Source organism: Pocillopora damicornis, chromosome 5, assembly GCF_964200805.1.
Source record: "Pocillopora damicornis chromosome 5, jaPocDami1.2, whole genome shotgun sequence".
Taxonomy (NCBI): domain Eukaryota; kingdom Metazoa; phylum Cnidaria; class Anthozoa; order Scleractinia; family Pocilloporidae; genus Pocillopora; species Pocillopora damicornis.
The window spans coordinates 9,268,149-9,288,530 of record NC_142674.1 but is presented as its reverse complement, the minus strand read 5'-3'; the positions used below and the strand labels follow the sequence as shown (position 1 = coordinate 9,288,530).

The following is a 20,382-nucleotide window of genomic DNA, read 5'->3' as shown; positions in this document are numbered from 1 at the left end:
TTAAAAGTCAAACTAAAGTCACCTGAGGAAAATCGCACAATCTATCTCAATTGGTTAAATTAACTTCGAGGAATAAGCCACAGAAACTGCAGAATCTAGCTGAACTAAGTGAAGTAGCTAAAATAGTCAAACTATTTTAATTGATTCGACTGGCTAAATAGTCAAAACCAGCCAAGATACTTACATAAATTGGTTTTTTGCCCCTTTCCAGCTAATTGACTGATTTTAGCTTGATCTCACTGAAAAGAACGTTTTTGTTGTTTTCTTGCGAAATTGTGCTTTATTCAATACTCTTTTTTTTTTTTGCACTGAATGACGATCTTCCCTGTCTGCAGCTAATCACGCTGATTTAGTCACATCTCCCTCAAAAGAACGTTTCTGCTGTTTTGGTGCTAAATTAGGCTTTTTTCAGATGTTGATATTAAGAGATCCTCGCAGCTAAGAACACTACTGATACCGGTGCAGCGCCCTACCCACTGAGCTAACAGGCCAACTTGGAGATGGTCAATGTGTTGGGTCCAAATAAACCATCCAAGTAATGAATGACGATTTTAGATATGTGAAGTTCATATATTTGCACTGCGGTAAAGAGATGATATTAGGAGATCGTCCCAGCTGAGAACTCTATTGAAACGAGCAGTTGATAATAGGACCTGAAAAAAGTTGGCTTGTTACCTCAGTTGGCAGAGCCCTGCACCGCTTCAACTCCTGTACGGGCCTGAATTTTCCATAGATCCTATTATCAACTACTCGTTTCAGTACTGTTCTTAGCTGCGTGGATGTCTTAATATCATCTCTTCACAGCAGTGCAAACATATGAACTTCATATATCTAAAATCATCTCTATTTTCAGCTCTTTCGCACTCGCAAAAGGTTTTCGCCTGTTTGCAGCTACTCCTTGGTCTTTCTGCAGATAATCAGTATGATTCCAACTTTATCTCACTCCAAAGAATGTTTTTGTCGTTTTGTTTCTAAATTGAGCTGTTGTTAGGTTTTTTTGCATCGAAAAAGGTCTTCGCCTGTTTGCGGATTTATCACGCAAATTCTAGCTGTTTCTCACTGAAATGAAAGTTCTTTCTTGTTTTAGTCCAAAACTGCAATGTCCTCACCTTTTTTCGCACTGGAAACGGTTTTCAGCTGTTCGAGGCTAATCACGTTCTGTTAACCTTAATCTAAACCACAACAATATTTTAACTTTTCACTGGTAATTTACGCTCTTTTCAGCTCTATCGCACTGGAAACGCTTTTTTTGCTTCTTGGCTGTTGTTATGCAGTTTTTACCTTCCTTGAACAAAAACTGCCTTCCTGGCCTCTTTTCAATCTGACTAAAAAGAAGGTTTTTGCTGATTTGTTGCTAAATTACACTGTTTTCAGCTTTTTTGCACTGCATAGAGGCTTTGGTCTTTTTCCAGGTAATCACGATGATTCTCACTTTATCTCACTCCAAAGAATGTTTTTGTTGTTTTGTTGCTAAATTACGCTCTTCTCACGTTTTTCTGCACCAAAAGAGGTCTTGGCCGGTTTGCAGCTTAACCACGCTAATTCTAGCTGTTTGCCACTCAAATAAAAGTTTTTTCCTGTTTTAGTCCAAAACTGCAATGTCCTCACCTTTTTTCGCACTGGAAATTGTTTTCAGCTGTTCGAAGCGAATCACGTTGTTTTAACTTACATCTAAACCACAACAACATTTTTGCTTTACGCTCGTAATTTTCGCTCTTTTCAGCTCTATCTCTGCAGTGCAAAAAAGCTGAAAACAGCGTAATTTAGCAACTTAAGAGCAAAAACGTTCTTTTTAGTCACATTGAGCTAAAATCAGTCAATTGGCCCGGAAAACGCCAGGAAAGCAGTTTTCGTTCAAAGAAAGTAAAAACTGGATAAGAACAGCAAACAAGCATCCAAAAGGTTTTGGGTACGATTAAGCTGAAAACAGTGTAAATTACCAGCAAAAAGCAAAAATATTGTTGTGCTTCAGTTTTAAGTTAGCAGAACGTGATTAGCTTCGAACAGCCGAAAACCGTTTTCATTGCGAAAAAAGGGGAGGACATTGCAATTCTGGACTAAAACAGGAAAACACTTTTATTAGAGTGAGAAACAGCTAGAGTTAGCGTGATATAGCTGCAAACAGGCAAAGACCTTTTTCGGTGAAAAAAGAAACTAAGAACACCATAATTTAGCAACAAAACCACAAAGACATTCTTTGGAGTGAGAGCAAGTTAAATCATCGTGATTACCTGCAAAGAGACCAAAACCTCTCTCCAGTGCAAAAAAGCTGAAAACAGCGTGATTTAGCAACAAAATAGAAAAAACTTTCTTTTTAGTCAGATTGAGCTAAAATCAGTCACTTGCCCCAAAAAAGGCCAGAAAAGTAGTTTCTTTTCAAGAAAAGTAGAAACTGCATAACAACAGCAAACGAGCACAAAAAGGGTTTTGGGTGCGATAGAGCTGAAAAGAGCGTAAATTACCAGCGTAAAGCAAAAATGTTGTTGTGGTTCAGATTTAAGTTAAAGCAACGTAATTTGCCTCGAACAGCTGAAAACCGTTTCCAGTGCGAAAAAAGGTGAGGGCATTGCAGTTTTGAACTAAAACAGGGAAAAAACTTTAATTTGAGTGGCAAAAAGCTAGAATAAGCGTGATAAAGCAGCAAACAGGCGGAGACCTTTTTCGGTGCAAAAAAAACCTGACAACCCCGTAATTTAGCAACAAAACCACGAAAACATTCTTTAGAGTGAGAGAAAGTTAGAATCATCGTGATTACCTGCAAAAAAACCAAAATCTTTTTCCAGTGCAAAAAAGCTCAAAACAGCGTAATTTAGCAACAAAACAGCAAAAACGTTCTTTTTAGTCAGATTGAGCTAAAATCAGTCAATTGGCAACAAAAAAGCCAGGAAAGCAGTTTTTTTTCAATGAAGGTAAAATGTTTATAACAACAGCAAAGAAGCACAAAAAATGTTTGCAGTGCGATAGAGCTGAAAAGAACGTAAATTACCAGCGGAAAGCCAAAATGTTCTTGTGGTTCAGATTTAAGTTAACAGAACGTGATTAGCTTCGAACAGCCGAAAACCGTTTTCAGTGCGAAAAAAGGTGAGGACATTGCAGTTGTGGGCTAAAACAGGAAAGCACTTTCATTTGACTGAGAAACAGGTAAAGTTATCGTGATATAGCCCCAAACAGGCGAAGACCTTATTCGGTGCAAAGTAAACCTGACAACACCGTAATTTAGCAACAAAACCACAAAAACATTCTTTGCAGTGAGAGAACGTTAGAATCACCGTCATTACCTGCAAAGGGAGCAACACCGCTCTGCAGTGCAAAAAAGCTGAAAACAGCGTAGTTTAGCAACAAAACAGCAAAACGTTCTTTTAAGTCAGATCGAGCTAAAATCAGTCACTTGGCCCAAAAAAGACCAGAAAAGCAGTTTCTGTTCAAGAAAAGTAGAAACTGTATAACAACAGCAAACAAGCACAAAAAGGGTTTTGGGTGCGATAGAGCTGAAAAGAGCGTAAATAACCAGCGTAAAGCAAAAATGTTGTTGTGCTTCAGATTTAAGTTAAAACAACGTAATTCGCCTCCAACAGCTGAAAACCGTTTCCAGTGCGAAAAAAGGTGAGGACATTGCAGTTTTGGACTAAAACAGGAAAAAAACTTTTATTTGAGTGGCAAACAGCTAGAATAAGCGTGATAAAGCAGCAAACAGGCGGAGACCTTTTTCGGTGCAAAAAAAACCTGACAACCCCGTAATTTAGCAACAAAAACACAAAAACATTCTTTAGAGTGAGAGAAAGTTAGAATCATCGTGATTACCTGCAAAAAAACCAAAATCTTTTTCCAGTGCAAAAAAGCTCAAAACAGCGTAATTTAGCAACAAAACAGCAAAAACGTTCTTTTTAGTCAGATTGAGCTAAAATCAGTCAATTGGCAACAAAAAGGCCAGGAAAGCAGGTTTTGTTCAATGAAGGTAAAATGTTTATAACAACAGCAAAGAAGCACAAAAAATGTTTGCAGTGCGATAGAGCTGAAAAGAACGTAAATTACCAGCGGAAAGCCAAAATGTTCTTGTGGTTCAGATTTAAGTTAACAGAACGAGATTAGCTTCCAACAGCCGAAAACCGTTTTCAGTGCGAAAAAAGGTGAGGACATTGCAGTTGTGGGCTAAAACAGGAAAGCACTTTCATTTGACTGAGAAACAGGTAAAGTTATCGTGATATAGCCCCAAACAGGCGAAGACCTTATTCGGTGCAAAATAAACCTGACAACACCGTAATTTAGCAACAAAACCACAAAAACATTCTTTGCAGTGAGAGAACGTTAGAATCACCGTCATTACCTGCAAAGGGAGCAACACCTCTCTGCAGTGCAAAAAAGCTGAAAACAGCGTAGTTTAGCAACAAAACAGCAAAACGTTCTTTTAAGTCAGATCGAGCTAAAATCAGTCACTTGGCCCAAAAAAGACCAGAAAAGCAGTTTCTGTTCAAGAAAAGTAGAAACTGTATAACAACAGCAAACAAGCACAAAAAGGGTTTTGGGTGCGATAGAGCTGAAAAGAGCGTAAATAACCAGCGTAAAGCAAAAATGTTGTTGTGCTTCAGATTTAAGTTAAAACAACGTAATTCGCCTCCAACAGCTGAAAACCGTTTCCAGTGCGAAAAAAGGTGAGGACATTGCAGTTTTGGACTAAAACAGGAAAAAAACTTTTATTTGAGTGGCAAACAGCTAGAATAAGCGTGATAAAGCAGCAAACAGGCGAAGACCTTTTTCGGTGCAAAAAAAACCTGACAACCCCGTAATTTAGCAAGAAAACGACAAAAACATTCTTTGGAGTGAGATAAAGTTACAATTATTCTGATTACCTGTAAGAACACCAAAACCTGTCTCCAGTACAAAAAAGCTGAAAAGAGCGTAATTTAGCAACTAAAGAGGAAAAACGTTCTTTTTAGTCACATTGAGCTAAAGTCAATCAATTGGCCCCAAAAAAGGCCAGGAGAGCAGTTTTCGTTGAAAGAAGGAAAAAACTGGATAAGAACAGCGTAAAGCAAAAATGTTGTTGTGCTTCAGATTTAAGTTAAAACAACGTAATTGGCCTCGAACAGATGAAAACCGTTTCCAGTGGATAAAAAAGGGGAGGACATTGCCGTTTTGGACTAAAACAGAAAAAAACTTTTATTTGAGTGGCAAAAAGCTAGAATTAGCGTGGTTAAGCTGCAAACCGGCCAAGACCTCTTTTGGTGCTACAAAAACCTTAAAACAGCGTAATTTAGCAACAAAATAGAAAAAAATTTCTTTTTAGTCAGATTGAGCTAAAATCAGTCACTCGGCCCAAAAAAGGCCTGAAAAGTAGTTTCTTTTCAAGAAAAGTAGAAACTGCATAACAACAGCAAACAAGCACAAAAAGGGTTTTGGGTGCGATAGAGCTGAAAAGAGCGTAAATTACCAGCGTAAAGCAAAAATGTTGTTGTGCTTCAGATTTAAGTTAAAGCAACGTAATTTGCCTCGAACAGCTGAAAACCGTTTCCAGTGCGAAAAAAGGTGAGGGCATCGCAGTTTTGGACTAAAAAAAGAAAAAAACTTTAATTTGAGTGGCAAACAGCTAGAATTAGCGTGATATAGCCGCAAACAGGCGAAGACCTTTTTTGGTGCAAAAAAACCTAACAACCCCGTAATTTAGCAACAAAACAACGAAAACATTCTTTAGAGTGACAGAAAGTTAGAATCATCGTGATTACCTGCAAAAAAACCAAAATCTTTCTCCAGTGCAAAAAAGCTTAAAACACCGTAATTTAGCAACAAAACAGCAAAAACGTTCTTTTTAGTCAGATTGAGCTAAAATCAGTCAATTGGCAACAAAAAGGCCACGAAAGCAGTTTTTGTTCAATGAAGGTAAAATGTTTATAACAACAGCGAAGAAGCACAAGAAATGTTTGCAGTGCGATAGAGCTGAAAAGAACGTAAATTACCAGCGGAAAGCCAAAATGTTCTTGTGGTTCAGATTTAAGTTAACAGAACGTGATTAGCTTCGAACAGCCGAAAACCGTTTTCAGTTCGAAAAAGGGTGAGGACATTGCAGTTGTGGACTAAAACAGGAAAACACTTTCATTTGACTGAGAAACAGGTAAAGGTATCGTGATATAGCCCCAAACAGGCGAAGACCTTATTCGGTGCAAAATAAACCTGACAACACCGTAATTTAGCAACAAAACCACAAAAACATTCTTTGGAGTGAGAGAACGTTAGAATCACCGTCATTACCTGCAAAGGGAGCAACACCTCTCTGCAGTGCAAAAAAGCTGAAAACAGCGTAGTTTAGCAACAAAACAGCAAAACGTTCTTTTAAGTCAGATCGAGCTAAGATCAGTCACTTGGCCCAAAAAAGACCAGAAAAGCAGTTTCTGTTCAAGAAAAGTAGAAACTGTATAACAACAGCAAACAAGCACAAAAAGGGTTTTGGGTGCGATAGAGCTGAAAAGAGCGTAAATAACCAGCGTAAAGCAAAAATGTTGTTGTGCTTCAGATTTAAGTTAAAACAACGTAATTCGCCTCCAACAGCTGAAAACCGTTTCCAGTGCGAAAAAAGGTGAGGACATTGCAGTTTTGGACTAAAACAGGAAAAAAACTTTTATTTGAGTGGCAAACAGCTAGAATAAGCGTGATAAAGCAGCAAACAGGCGAAGACCTTTTTCGGTGCAAAAAAAACCTGACAACCCCGTAATTTAGCATGAAAACGACAAAAACATTCTTTGTAGTGAGATAAAGTTACAATTATTCTGATTACCTGTAAGAACACCAAAACCTGTCTCCAGTACAAAAAAGCTGAAAAGAGCGTAATTTAGCAACTAAAGAGGAAAAACGTTCTTTTTAGTCACATTGAGCTAAAGTCAGTCAATTGGCCCCAAAAAAGGCCAGGAGAGCAGTTTTCGTTCAAAGAAAGAAAAAACTGGATAAGAACAGCGTAGAGCAAAAATGTTGTTGTGCTTCAGATTTAAGTTAAAACAACGTAATTGGCCTCGAACAGATGAAAACCGTGGAAAAACAGTGGAAAAAAAAGGTGAGGACATTGCCGTTTTGGACTAAAACAGGAAAAAACTTTTATTGGAGTGGCAAACAGCTAGAATTAGCGTGATAAAGCCGCAAACAGGCGCAGACCTTTTTCGGTGCAAAAAAACCTGACAAAACATTCTTTGGAGTGAGATAAAGTTACAATCATTCTGATTACCTGCAAGAAGACCAAAACCTCTCTCCAGTGCAAAAAAGCTGAAAACAGCGTAATTTAGCAACTAATGGGCAAAAACGTTCTTTTTAGTCACATTGAGGTAAACTCAGTTAATTAGCTCGAAAAAGGCCAGGAAAGCAGTTTTCGTTCAAGGAAAGTAAAAACTGGATAAGAACAGCATACAAGCACACAAAAGGTTTTTGGGTGCGATTAAGCTGAAAAGAGTGTAAATTACCAGCAAAAAGCAAAAATGTTGTTGTGGTTCAGATGTAAGTTAAAACAACGTCATTGGCTTCAAACAGCTGAAAACCGTTTCCAGTGTAAAAAAAAGGTGAGGACATTGCAATTTTTGATTAAAGCAGGAAAACAGTTTAATTGGAGTGAGAAACAGTTAGAGTTGGCATGATATAGCCGCAAACAGGCGAAGACCTTTTTCGGTGCAAAAAAAACCTGACAACACCGTAAGTTAGCAACAAAACCACAAAAACATTCTTTGGAGTGAGAGAAAGTTAGAATCATCGTGATTACCTGCAAAAAGATCAAAGCCTCTCCAGTGCAAAAAAGCTGAAAACAGCGTAATTTAGCAACAAAACAGCAAAAACCTTCTTTTTAGTCAGATTGAGCTAAAATCAGTCAATTGACCACAAAAAGGCGAGGAAAGCAGTTTTTTTTCAAGGAAAGTAAAAACTGCATAACAACAAGCAAGAAGCACAAAAGGGGTTTGCAGTGCGATGGAGCTGAAAAGAACGTAAATTAGCAGCGAAAAGCTAAAATGTTGTTGTGGTTCAGATTTAAGTAAACAGAACGTGACTAGCTTCGAACAGCTGAAAACCGTTTCCAGTGCAAAAAAAGGTAAGGACATTGCGATTTTCGACTAAAACAGGTGAACACTTTCATTTGAATGACAAACAGCTAGAATTAGCGTGATAAGCTGCAAACAGGCGAAGACCTTTTTCGGTGCAAAAAAACCTGACAAGAGCGTAATTTAGCAACAAAACAACAAAAACATTCTTTGGAGTGAGATAAAGTGAGAATCATCGTGATTACCTGGAAAAAGACCAAAGCCTCTATGCAGTGCAAAAAAGCTGAAAACAGCGTAATTTAGCAACAAATTAGCAAAAACGTTCGTTTTAGTCGGATTGAGCTAAGATCAGTCACTTGGCGAAGGCCAGGAAAGCAGTTTTTGTTCAAGAAAAGTAAAAACTGCATAACAAGAGCAAACAAGCACAAAAATGGTTTTGGGTGCGATAGAGCTGAAAAAAGCGTAAATTACCAGCGTAAAGCAAAAATGTTGTTGTGATTCAGATTTAAGTTAACAGAACGTGATTAGCCTCGAACAGCTGAAAACCGTTTCCAGTGCGAAAAAAGGTGATGACATTGCAGTCTTGGACTAAAACAGGAAAGAACTTTCATTTCAGTGAGAAACAGCTAGAATTTGCGTGATAAATCCGCAAACAGGCGAAGACCTTTTTCGATGCAAAAAAACCTAACAACAGCTCAATTTAGAAACAAAACGACAAAAACATTCTTTGGAGTGAGATAAAGTTAGAATCATACTGATTATCTGCAGAAAGACCAAGGAGTAGCTGCAAACAGGAGAAGACCTTTGGCGAGTGCGAAAGAGCTGAAAATAGAGATGATTTTAGATATATGAAGTTCATATATTTGCACTGCTGTGAAGAGATGATATTAAGAGATCCACACAGCTAAGAACAGTACTGAAATGAGTAGTTGATAATAGGATCTATGAAAAATTCCGGCCCGTACAGTAGTTGAAGCGGTGCAGGGCTCTGCCAACTGAGGTAACAAGCCAACTTTTTTCAGGTCCTATTATCAACTGCTCGTTTCAATAGTGTTCTCAGCTGCGACGATCTCCTAATATCATCTCTTTACCGCAGTGCAAGTATATGAACTTCACATATCTAAAATCGTCATTCATTACTTGGATGGTTTATTTGGACCCAACACATTGACCATCTCCAAGTTGGCTTGTTAGCTCAGTTGGTAGAGCGCTACACCGGTATCAGTAGTGTTCTTAGCTGCGAGGATCTCTTAATAACATCATCTGAAAAGAGCCTAATTTTGCTCCAAAACAGCAGAAACCTTCTTTTGAGGGAGATGTGGCTAAATCAGCGTGATTAGCTGCAAACAGGGAAGATCGTCATTCAGTGCAAAAAAAAAGGAGTATTGAATAAAGCACAATTTCGCAAGAAAACAACAAAAACGTTCTTTTCAGTGAGATCAAGCTAAAATCAGTCAATTAGCTGGAAAGGGGCAGAAAACCAGTTTATGTAAGTGTCTTGGCTGGTTTGACTATTTAGCCAGTCGAATCAATTAAAATAGTTTGACTATTTTAGCTACTTCACTCAGTTCAGCTAGATTCTGAATGTCAGAAACATCAGAACACCGGTTTTGGTTCAAGGAAGAAAAAAAAGTGCGTAAATCCAGGAAACCAGCACAAAAAAGGTTCTAGGTGCAATACAGCTAAAATACAGCGGCGAAAAAGCAAAAATTTTCTTTTGAGTGAGATATAGTTGGAATCAATGGGGAAAGCTTCAAATAGGCGAAAACCGTTTCCAGTGCGAAAAAGCTGAACACAGCGCAATTTAGCACCACAACAACAAAAACATTTTTTTGCGTGAAATATAGCTGGAATCAGCGTGATTAGCTGAAAACAGGCCAGAACCTTTATGCCGTGAAAAAAGTCTTGTAAGAGTGTAATTTGGACCCAAAAGAGCAAAAAACGTTCTTTTGATTGAGGTATAGCTAGAATCAGCGTGACTAGCTTCAAAAAGGCTAAATTTTTTATTCAGTGCAAAAAAATTTGGAAAAAGCGAAATTTACTAACAAAACAGTAGAAACATTGTTTTAGGTGAGATCAAGCAAAAATCAGTCAATTTGCTGCAAACAGGCCAGAAGACCAAGTGTAACAACAGCAGACAGGCAAAAAATAGGGTTTTCGGTGCAAAAGAGCTGAAAAGAGCATAGTTTAGCACCACAGCAGGAAAAATGTTGTTATGAGTGAGATATAGCCTAAAAAAACCGCTATTAGCTGCAAGCAGATAAACATCTGAATTCAGCCTAATTTAGCAACAAAACAGCAAAAACGTTGTTTTCGGAAACATCAAGCTAAAATCGGTCAATTAGCCGCGAACAGGCTAGAAAACCACTTTTCATGCAAGGAAGGTAAGAACAGTGTAACAGCAACGAACAAGTATAGAGAGGGTTTTCAGTACGATAGAGCTGAAAAGAGCGTAATTTAGCATCACAGAGAGAAAAATGTTGTTATGAGTGAGATATAGCTTAAAACAGCGTCATTAGCTGCAAACAGGTGACACTCTTAATTCAGTACAAAAAAAAACTGAAAACAGGGTAATTTAGCAGCAAAACAGCAAAAACGTTGTTTTGAGTTGAGATCAAGCTAAAAACAGTCGATTATCTGCCAACAGGCTAGAACACCAGGTTTTAGTGCAAGGAAGATAACAGCAGCGTACATCCAGCAAACAAGCACAAAAAAGGGTTTTCAGTGCGGTAGAGCTGAAAAAAGCTTAACTTAGTAGCGAAAAAGCAAAAACATTCTTCTGAGTGAGATATCGCTAAAATCAGCGTGATTAGCTGCAAACAGGCGAAAAACCTTTTTCAGGTGCGAAAAAGCTGAATACTGCCTAATTTAGCAAGAAAAGAGTAAGAACGTTTTTTTGAGTGAGATAAAGGTTGAATAATCGGGATTAGCTGGAAACAGGCCACAAAACAAGTTTTTAGAGCGAGAAAGCTCTAAACACAGCATGACAACAGCAGAGAAGCCAAAAAACGCCTTTACGTTAGTTAAGAACAGCGTGATTAGGTGCAAAAAGGCAGAAAAGCTGTTTTCGGTGCAGCGTCAGAAACATGTTTCTGGTGGTATGAAGCTGAAAGCAGAGAAATATAGCAAGAAGAAAGCAGAAACATCGGTTTGAGGAAGATAAGATACACTAAGCGTGACTGGTAAAAAAAACAGGCAAAAATTCCTTTTCTCGGTGCGATAAAGCCAAAAACAGCGTAAAAAGCTCTAAACAGACAGAAACCAATTTTTCGTGAAAAAGAGCTGAAAATAGCGTAACTTAGCGACGAAGAAGTAAAAACGTTGTTTTCAGTGGTCTGGTAAAAGTCAGCGCGATTGGCTGCAACAGGCAAAAAACGTTTTCCGGATCCAATAAAGAGCCGAAAACAGTGTAATTTAGTGAAGTTATTTTGACTGAAGTAAAGCTATAATCAACACATGTCAGCTGCAAACGCGCAGATAAGCTTTTTGTGGTGAAAAAGAGCTGAAAACATTGTACTTGAGCTATATCAGCCACTTAGACAATTTGAACTACCTCAACCAATTAACAAAGATATTGCAATCTGTGCAGTTTAACTGTCTTACCTAGTTTAACTATTTAACCAGTCGAATTAATGTGAATATATTGACTATTTTAACTACCTCAAGCAGTTTTTGCCGTTTGTTCTTTGAAGTAAATTTAACCAGTTCAGATAGATTTTGCGATGATTTAACCGTTAAAAGATCAGTCTCGGTTATACAGTTAGATTCCAGGAAATAATAAGTATTATAGGAGAAGGGTATCGGATAATTACTGAGCAACAAGAACAACACAGAGTCACTAACATCTGGTGAATGTGCGTTAAGCGCCCCAAGTGCCATACACCTATCTTAAATAATTAAACCACTTAAGCTAGATTGTGCAGTTTGTGTGATGGAACCAGTTAAGCTAGTTATGCATTTTGTGCAGTTGAAGCATTCAACTAGTTTAACCAATTAAGAAAGATGCTGCAATCTGTGCAGTTTAACTATTTTCACAGGTTTGACTATTTTACAAGTAAAATCAACTTAAATAGTTTGACTATTTTTAATACTTCAAGAACTTAGGTAGATTTTGCAGTTTGCACAGTTCATTAGTTGAAGTTAATTGGACCATTTAGAGTACCCTAACCGGTTGAGATACGTTGTGCAATTTTTCTCAGTTGACCTCTTACTGTTAACCTATTTGAACCATTCCAGCTAAATTGTTTAGATTGTGCAGCTGAGCCAATTAAGCTAATGATGCATTTTTGTCTAATTGAACTATTTATGCTTCTTTGATCATGTGATTTACTTCCACCAATTAAAATAACTTTGGCAATTTGTAGTTTATTTTTGTTTACTTGTTTGACTAATTAAAGCAGTTAAAACATTTAAGGTAGCTAAGTTTCTTGGAGTATTTTAAATATTCAAACTATTTTAATTGATTCGACTTGTTACATAGTCAATCCACGGAAGACAGTTAAACTGCACAGATTCCACCACCTTTCTTAATTAGTTGAGGTAGTTGAGATGGTTCAGCTATACAAAATGCATAGCTAGCTTAAATGGTCCCTTAGCACAAACCCCACAATCTAGCCTAAGTTCTCTAACTAGTTAAGATAGTAGCATGGTACTTAAGGTTTTTAACGCGCATTCACCAGATATCAGTGATTCTGTCTCATTATTGCGTGGTAATCTGGCGCTGGCTTTTTCATATAATATTCATCCTTTCCTGGAATCCACATGCTATATCAACCCCGAGGATCGCCATCTTGTCGTCGTTGGCGGGCTTGAGTGCTTCGGAGACCCCTAGAGCTATGGCGGCGAGAGCTTCGTCTCCTGGTAGGGCCACCCAAGCCAAACAAGTCAAAGGGTACAAGTCCGACGAAGCACAATCCAATGGTCCTTCAGTACAGGGGGTTGGGCACAAGGCTAGCATTCCTGTCCCCTTAAACACCCATGTTACGGAAAGGGCAACGAAGAAAATCAACACCACCAGACGAGACGGACTTTCAGAGTTATCAAAAGATACTGGTATGAATGACAGTGGTCAAAGCCGAAAGGAAATGGTTGACAGGAAGATGGAAGCCTTGAGCGCCAAATGGAAGACCAGAATTTGATTCTGGAAGGAAGAACTATATACGAGACAGGAAAGCGAGCCAAGCCACAGCTGAGATGCTGAGATGAGACATTACAACCTACACGTTCTTGGAATTAGCGATAGCAGATTGACAGGTTCAGGCAGACACAAAACCAACACAGGAGAGACAGTGCTATATTCCGGAAGAGATGACCAGCACCGTGAGGGAATAGCCATTATCTTCAAGAAGGGTCTTGAGAAGTGCCCGATGGAGTTGAAGCCGATCAAGTGAGATTGAAAGGGAGACACATCAACACAACTATCATCCAGCGTTAAGCACCAACAAAGGACAGTGACGAAGAAGGCAAGGACACCTTCACGAACTGCTTCAAGCAGAACTGCAGAACCACGTGACGAGATGAAGATTGTGATGTAAGATCTCAATGCAAAATTTGGAAATGACAGAAACTACGATAGGGCCACGGGGAGAGAAGGATATCACCATAAACGACAGTGGAAATAGGCTACTAGACATATACACCACCTTAGATTTTGTCACTGGAGGGACGCTCTTCCCACATCGAGACGTCCAATGGCTGAAAGGTTACTTTCCCAATAGAAAAGACAAGAACCAGGTTGACAACCTGATGGTCAACGGGATGTGGAGGCGATCACTGCCAAGACGTCAAAGTGAGAAGAGGAGCTGATGCGGGAAGTCACCACCATCTTGTGACCCCTAAACTGAAGTTGAAGCTGAGGAAGACCAGATTAAGTTTGAGAGGGCGACAACACTGACTCTGACGTGGAGAAGCTGCGAGACCTAAAACTTAAGACTGCCGTCACACTACAGCTGAGAAATAAGCTCCAGGTATGAGCGGATGCTGAAGACCAGACGTTGGAAGGTTCGGAAGACATCAATACAAAGTGGCAACAGCTTAAGATAGCCTACGAGCAGACCTGCAAGGCCTTTCCTGGAACAAAGCAGAGAAAGAGGAAGGAGTGGATCTCAGAGGATAGCTGGCAGACCATTGAGAAGAGAAGAATTCTCAAGATGAAAGTCTTGAAGGCCAAATCAGAGCGACTGAAGGAGAGATACAAGCAACAATGGATGGAAGCGAACCGAACAGTGAAGATGATGGCAAGAACAGAGAAGCAGAGCCACATAAACGACCCACCAAGCCAGGCAGAAGATGCAGCAAGTAGGGGAGAGCAACGCAAAGTCTATAAGATCATCAGGCTGCTGTGTGTCAGATATATAGTTGGCACTGATGCTCCGATGATGGACCAGCAGCGGCGACTGCTCATCACAGAAGCCGAGCAGGACGCACACACCTTCTATAACCTTTTCGACTTCTAACACCAATGTCATCTTTACCACCCTAAGACCTTGAGGAGCGGTATCTTCTTTGTCACCTTTTGGAACCTGTGGACCGGTATCTCCTTCTGGTCCTAGTGCTCCAGTATCTTCTATGCCACTTCTATGCCACTTTTAGGACCCTGAGATCCAGCTCCACCTCTACCAGGTGGCCCCTGTGAACCAGTAGAACCCTTGAAGCCTTGTGCATCAGTTTCTCCCTTGCCACCCTTATCTCCCCTAGTCCTCTTGCACCAGTATCTCCTTTAAGGCCTGTATCATCTTAATTTCCTTCTAGGCCAGTATCACCCTTATCACCTTTTGGTACTAGTGGCCCTGCTACTCCTTCAACACCTTCCACAATTGTATCTAGTTTGTTGTGATCTCCTGTAAATATACCCATTATAATATATGCTTATACAAAATACTGTTTTCTGAATGTTTTTATCAATTTTTTTTATTAATTTTTTTGGTACTAGTGGCCCTGCTACTCCTTCAACACCTTCCACAATTGTACCTAATTTGCCATGATCTCCTGTAAATATACCCATTATAATATATGCTTATACAAAATTTGTTTTCGGTACGATAAAGGTTAAAACAGCATAATTCAAGTGCAGAGAAGCGAAACAACGTTTTGAGTGAGATGAACCTGAAATGAGCGTCATTTGTTGCAAAAGCGGAGGAAATTTTTTGCCTTGCGATAAAGCTTAAAAAGCTTAATTCAGCAGAAGCATTAAGGCTAGTTAAACCATGTGAACTACTTTGTGCATTTTAACTGTCTTGGCTACTTTGACTATTTAACGAGTTTAAACAATTTAGCTTGATTGTGCGGTTTGTGCAGTTGACCCTATCGAGCAAAGTTATTCATTTTGTCCAGTTGAACCAATTAACCCGGTCTGAGCATTTGAACCACATCAACCATTTCAGATAGATGGTGCAATTTGTGCACTTTTACTCTTTCCGCTACTTTGATTATCTTAATTAGTTAAACCGATTAAGCTAGATAGTGCAGTTTACGCAATGGAAACATTTAAACTAGTTATACACAGTTTGACCATTTGAACTACTTCAACCCATTAGAAAAGATTTTGCAACCCGTGCAGTTTGACTGGCTTGGCTTGGCTTGGCTTGGCTTGGCTTGGCTTGGCTTGGCTTGTCTGACCGTCACTTTAACCAGTTGGATAGATGGTGCAATTTTTTTCAGACGACCTCAGTTTGACTGAAACCAGGTTAACCATTTCAACTAGATTGTCCAGGTTGTGAAGTTGAATTGATTAGGCTAGTTATCCATTGTTTTTCAATTGAAGCAAAACGTATTTAACCACGTCACATACTTCGACCAATTAAGCTGGATTGTGTAGCTTGTGCAGTTGATCCAATTAAGCTAAGCATTTTGTCCGGCTAAAGCCTTTAAGCTAGTTTGACCATATGAACCACTTCCACCAATTACGATGGATTGTCCAATTTGTGCAATTCAACTGTTGTCGCTCGATGGACATTTAACCTTTTGAACCCTAAAGCTACGTCAACTGGTTAGACTGGTTCAAATGGTCCATGAAGCTTAACTTGTTTAAGTGGACAAAATGCATAACTATGCACAACAGTTCAAGCTTGATTGACCAATAGAACTAGTCTAAACTGTTGACGTAGGTTGTGTTAATTGTGCAAAAAAGCAGTAAACCTGCAAAAACCGCAAAATCTCGCTTCACTGGTTAGACTTGTTCAAATGGTCAAACCACCTAAAATTGTTGCAGGGACAAAATGCATACCCAACTTAACAGCTTCAACTGCACAAACTTTTCAATCAAGCTCAACTGTTTGACCTGGCTAGATAATCAAACTAGCAAAACAGCAAAACTGCAGAAATAACACAATCTGTATTGAATTGTTTAAGTAGTCATGGTCAAACTAGCTAAAAACATTGAACTGAACAAAATGCATAACTAGGTTGAATGGTTAAACTGCACAACCTCCCTTAATAAGTTCAGCTAGTTAAAATGGTCAAACTAGCTTAATCGGTTAAAGGGCTTCGTTTATTTCACTGGTTTAAATAGTCAAACTAGCGAAAACCGTCAAGTCGCTCAAATTTTTACAAGCAATCTTAATTGGTTAAGGCCGTTAAATGACACTAGCCTTAATGCTTTAACTGCACAAAATTCACAACCAGATTTAACAATTCAATTGAACAAGATGCATAACTGGGTCAAATGATTCAACAGCACTATCTGTGCAATGTAGCTTAATTGAATCCAGTAGTCCAAATGGTCAAACGGGGCAAATTGATTCAAGTGGTCAAATAGTCAAACAAGGGAACACAGTTAAAATGCGCAAATTGGACAAACTATCTTCATTGGTTCAAGCAGTATAAATGGTCAAACTAGCTTGGGGATAGGGTTTAATCGGACAAAAAGCATAACTACCATAAATAGTTTAACTGGTTAAAAAGTCAAACTAGCGAATACAGTTGAACTGAAGAAAGTTATAAAACGCGGAGAAAGTTCAACTGCGCAAAACGCAGAAAGTACGTGAGTTGGCTCAATTGGCTGTTTAGAGCTTTATGTAATGGAAAAAAACAACGGTTTCGCCCTTTTTTTGCTAAATTATCCTGTTTTTTTAACCTTATCGCATTAAAACATTTTATCGTACTTACTTAAAGTCTTTATTCCATCATAAGATAAAACTACATATCTTATGTTACAATGAATTGAAAAAACTACAGAAATCTACATACATATTATGAATTAAAAAGTATATCATTACAATAAATGGAGCTTAAATATCAACCTGTTTACAAATGTGTTCATAAAGCGCTGTGTATTAATTTTCGGGCGCGCGCAGCCTTTTTTCCTGAGATTGTGTAGATATGTCTTTTGGACAGGAATGATATCTTTCAGGGGGTGGCAATCCGTTGATTTTAGTTTCTTCAAAATGTTTCTGTCTTGTTTGTTTAAAAGGTTCTTGATAAAAACTGGAAATGAGATAAAACCGCGTTTATGACATCGGTCTAAAAAATTTTGTACAACCGTAAGATCGGACTCAGATACCCCATAGACTGAAAGTGCATAGCTAAAATTAGCCAAAACAATCGATATAAAAAGATGATCAATCTCTGCCTGAGAGTAATGTCCCTTTCTCAATGTTCGTAGGACGTGTAAACACTTGTTTGCTTTGACAAGCTTAGTTCTTACATGCTCATCAAATTTTCCATCACTCTGTAAAGTTACTCCTAGTAAAACGAAGCTATTACATTGGGGAATATTATTAATTGGAGAGTAGAGTACATTATGATTTTTCTTTCTAACAACCAGCTCTTTACATTTGCAAGGGTTGCAGACCATTCTATTGTCTTTACACCATGTTAAGAACTGTCCTACTAAGTCGGCAGACGGGTCACTATTCCTAGTGATAGGCGAAAGAATAGTGGAATCATCGGCATATTTAAAAAGCACAGGGCAACCATTAAAAAAAATCTCCAAATCGTTCAAAAATATATTAAAAAGATACGGTCCGCTTACACTACCTTGTGTGGTTCCTCTATTGACAAGTTTCCACTGTCCTAAAAAATTATAACTAACAACACGTTGTTGTCTTGCATAGAGGAAACTATGATACCAATTGATAATGTACGGATTTAGAGGTAGCTGTTTCAGTTTGGCAGACAAAATAGCATGGTTCACAAAATCGAAAGCCTTACTGAAGTCCATGGTAAAAATTCGCACTGCGCTATAGTCACTACTATCTAAATACTTGTATGTCTGGTGCTGGATAGCGAGCAAGGCATTTGTGCAACTACCCGCCTGTCTATATGCAAATTGGGTGTGGCTCAGGTTGCTCTCAATGACTGACTGTGCTTGTGTACGATACACGACCTTCTCAAACAACCGGGCAATAACGGGAGTAACATTAATACCACGGTAGTCTGAGTCCTCTATAGGCATGTTCACTTTGGGGAGAGGATTAACATTTGCCCTTTTCCAGGAGTCTGGCCATGTATGAGTAGACAGCGACAGATTCCAAACGTGAGTGACGATTGGTGTGGGTAGCTCAGCACAGTCTTTCCAGATCCAGTACGGGAGGTCGTCTGGTCCCGTTGCGGTTTTCTTTACATGAACTAAGGTATTCCAGACACACCGCTCAGATATTTTCGGGGGCTTTACACTGTCCGGGATATCCATATCACTAGGTCTAACGTAAGTGTCATCATAGCACAGGTTGGCGAAGTAGTCGTTCAGACGAACTAGAGAGTTCTTGTCCAAATTTATCAACGATGACCTGCGACGCTGCGATAGGGCGTCCACGCCCTTCCACCACTCACCGCTACCAATGGCAGCCAGTTTTCTTCTGTTCTCGGTTATCAGCTCAGAAATGCGCTTATTAAATAAAGACAGGCGTTCCTTATTCTTTAAAGATATATGGGACTTAGTCCTCAGCATACACTTGACTAATGGGGACATCCAAACTGGGTCACGCGATGACATGCGTACAGATTTTTGCGGCATAAACTTATTCATCACTGCACGAATCTTTACCTCAAGCACCTCGACCGCCTTGTTTATGTCCACCTCATTGAGGACGTCACTCCAGTCCAGCGCAGTGAGTGCCATATAAAATGACTGTTTCCGATGTTCCCTACAGTCCCGCACAAGAACTTTGCGGCGCATAGGTTTAAGCTTTAATCCCGCCGGTAAAACAAAGCCTTCATGGTCTGTCTTAATAAGCATATGTATGGAATATGCTTGACCGAACAGATCCGCTCGGTTGGTCATACAGTTATCCAAGCACGCGTTACCCCGCGTGGGAAAATCAACCACGAAATCCCAGCCAGACAAAGCCTTAAATTCTTGCATATCCAAACGATTTACATCGCCACCACAGACAATAGCCGCTTCTGGGTGTTTGTTCAACACAAGGTCCACAAAAGATATTATATAATTAATTAAGTCGAGATCCCGGTAGCTATGCTTGGGAGGATTATACAGGCCGCAAATTAGCATAATGTGATCGGACGGCAACTGCACTGTTAAAGCAATAAATTCATATAAATTGGACCGATAGACATCCAAGACTTTAAGACTGTCTCTCACATAGACCGCAACACCCCCTTTTTTTCTTTTGTCCAAGTCTGCCCAACCTCTGTCCCGCCTGAACACATTGTAATTTGGGATATTCACCACGGCGTCCGGCATATTAGTGGAAAGATGAGTTTCACTGACAATACACACATCAATATCCTGAGATCTCAGGTCAGCCTCAAGCGCCACAGGTGCTCGTACACGACTTTTTGTTTTCGACAAACCACAAATGTTCGTAAACAAACATTTTGGGACAGCGAAACCCTTTGATTTAGAGGTGGATGTTTTGTCGGTTGTGTTGACACGCGGAATGTTAATTAAGTTACTCCGATCCACTTTCCGACCTTCAGCCTCGATGAAACGGCGGCCTTGCATCACCGGGATTTTCTTGGTTGAGATGGATCGTGAGATTCGAGCACTATGTTGCCCACGGTATCTCAGAATGCCGAGTGACTTGAACTGAGATAGAACGGCCGGAGATGGCTTGAAAGCTTTGTTTCGGAGAGACAAGAGTTCAGAGCATTTCAAAGACGCTGGCTTAGTTCGCATTAACATCGGGTAGTTCTTATTAACTCCTCCGAAACTCCGGTCTATCTCTGGACCCGGTTGTGACTCTACGTCCATATCTATAGTGATATCTAGCGTGATATATTTCTCCGGTACTGCAAGCAAGGTTAGACCATGGACGCCCCACAACACCACCGGCCGGCGAACTCTAAATTTAGGAGTAGTAAACTTGGATAAAATATGTTTGAAAAGCCAAGGACTTTCAGCCCCCCCACAGCGACAATTGTAGCATTCTTGGGCAAAAAGAATGAATGAAGTACTGATAAACGGTTTCCGCATATC

At 39.4% G+C, this 20,382-nt stretch overlaps 1 protein-coding gene across 1 annotated transcript; it reads right to left on the bottom strand.

Annotated features, from left to right (window-relative positions):
* Positions 1-14,741: 14,741 nt before the first annotated feature.
* Positions 14,742-20,157, bottom strand: LOC149045052 (uncharacterized). The gene is made up of 3 exons (XM_089205828.1): positions 18,991-20,157; positions 18,156-18,807; positions 14,742-14,845 (listed from the first exon to the last, which is right to left on the bottom strand). Exons 1-3 carry the CDS (start codon positions 20,155-20,157, stop codon positions 14,742-14,744), a joined length of 1,923 nt encoding a protein of 640 aa, XP_089061954.1.
* Between the last annotated feature and the right edge of the window lie 225 nt (positions 20,158-20,382).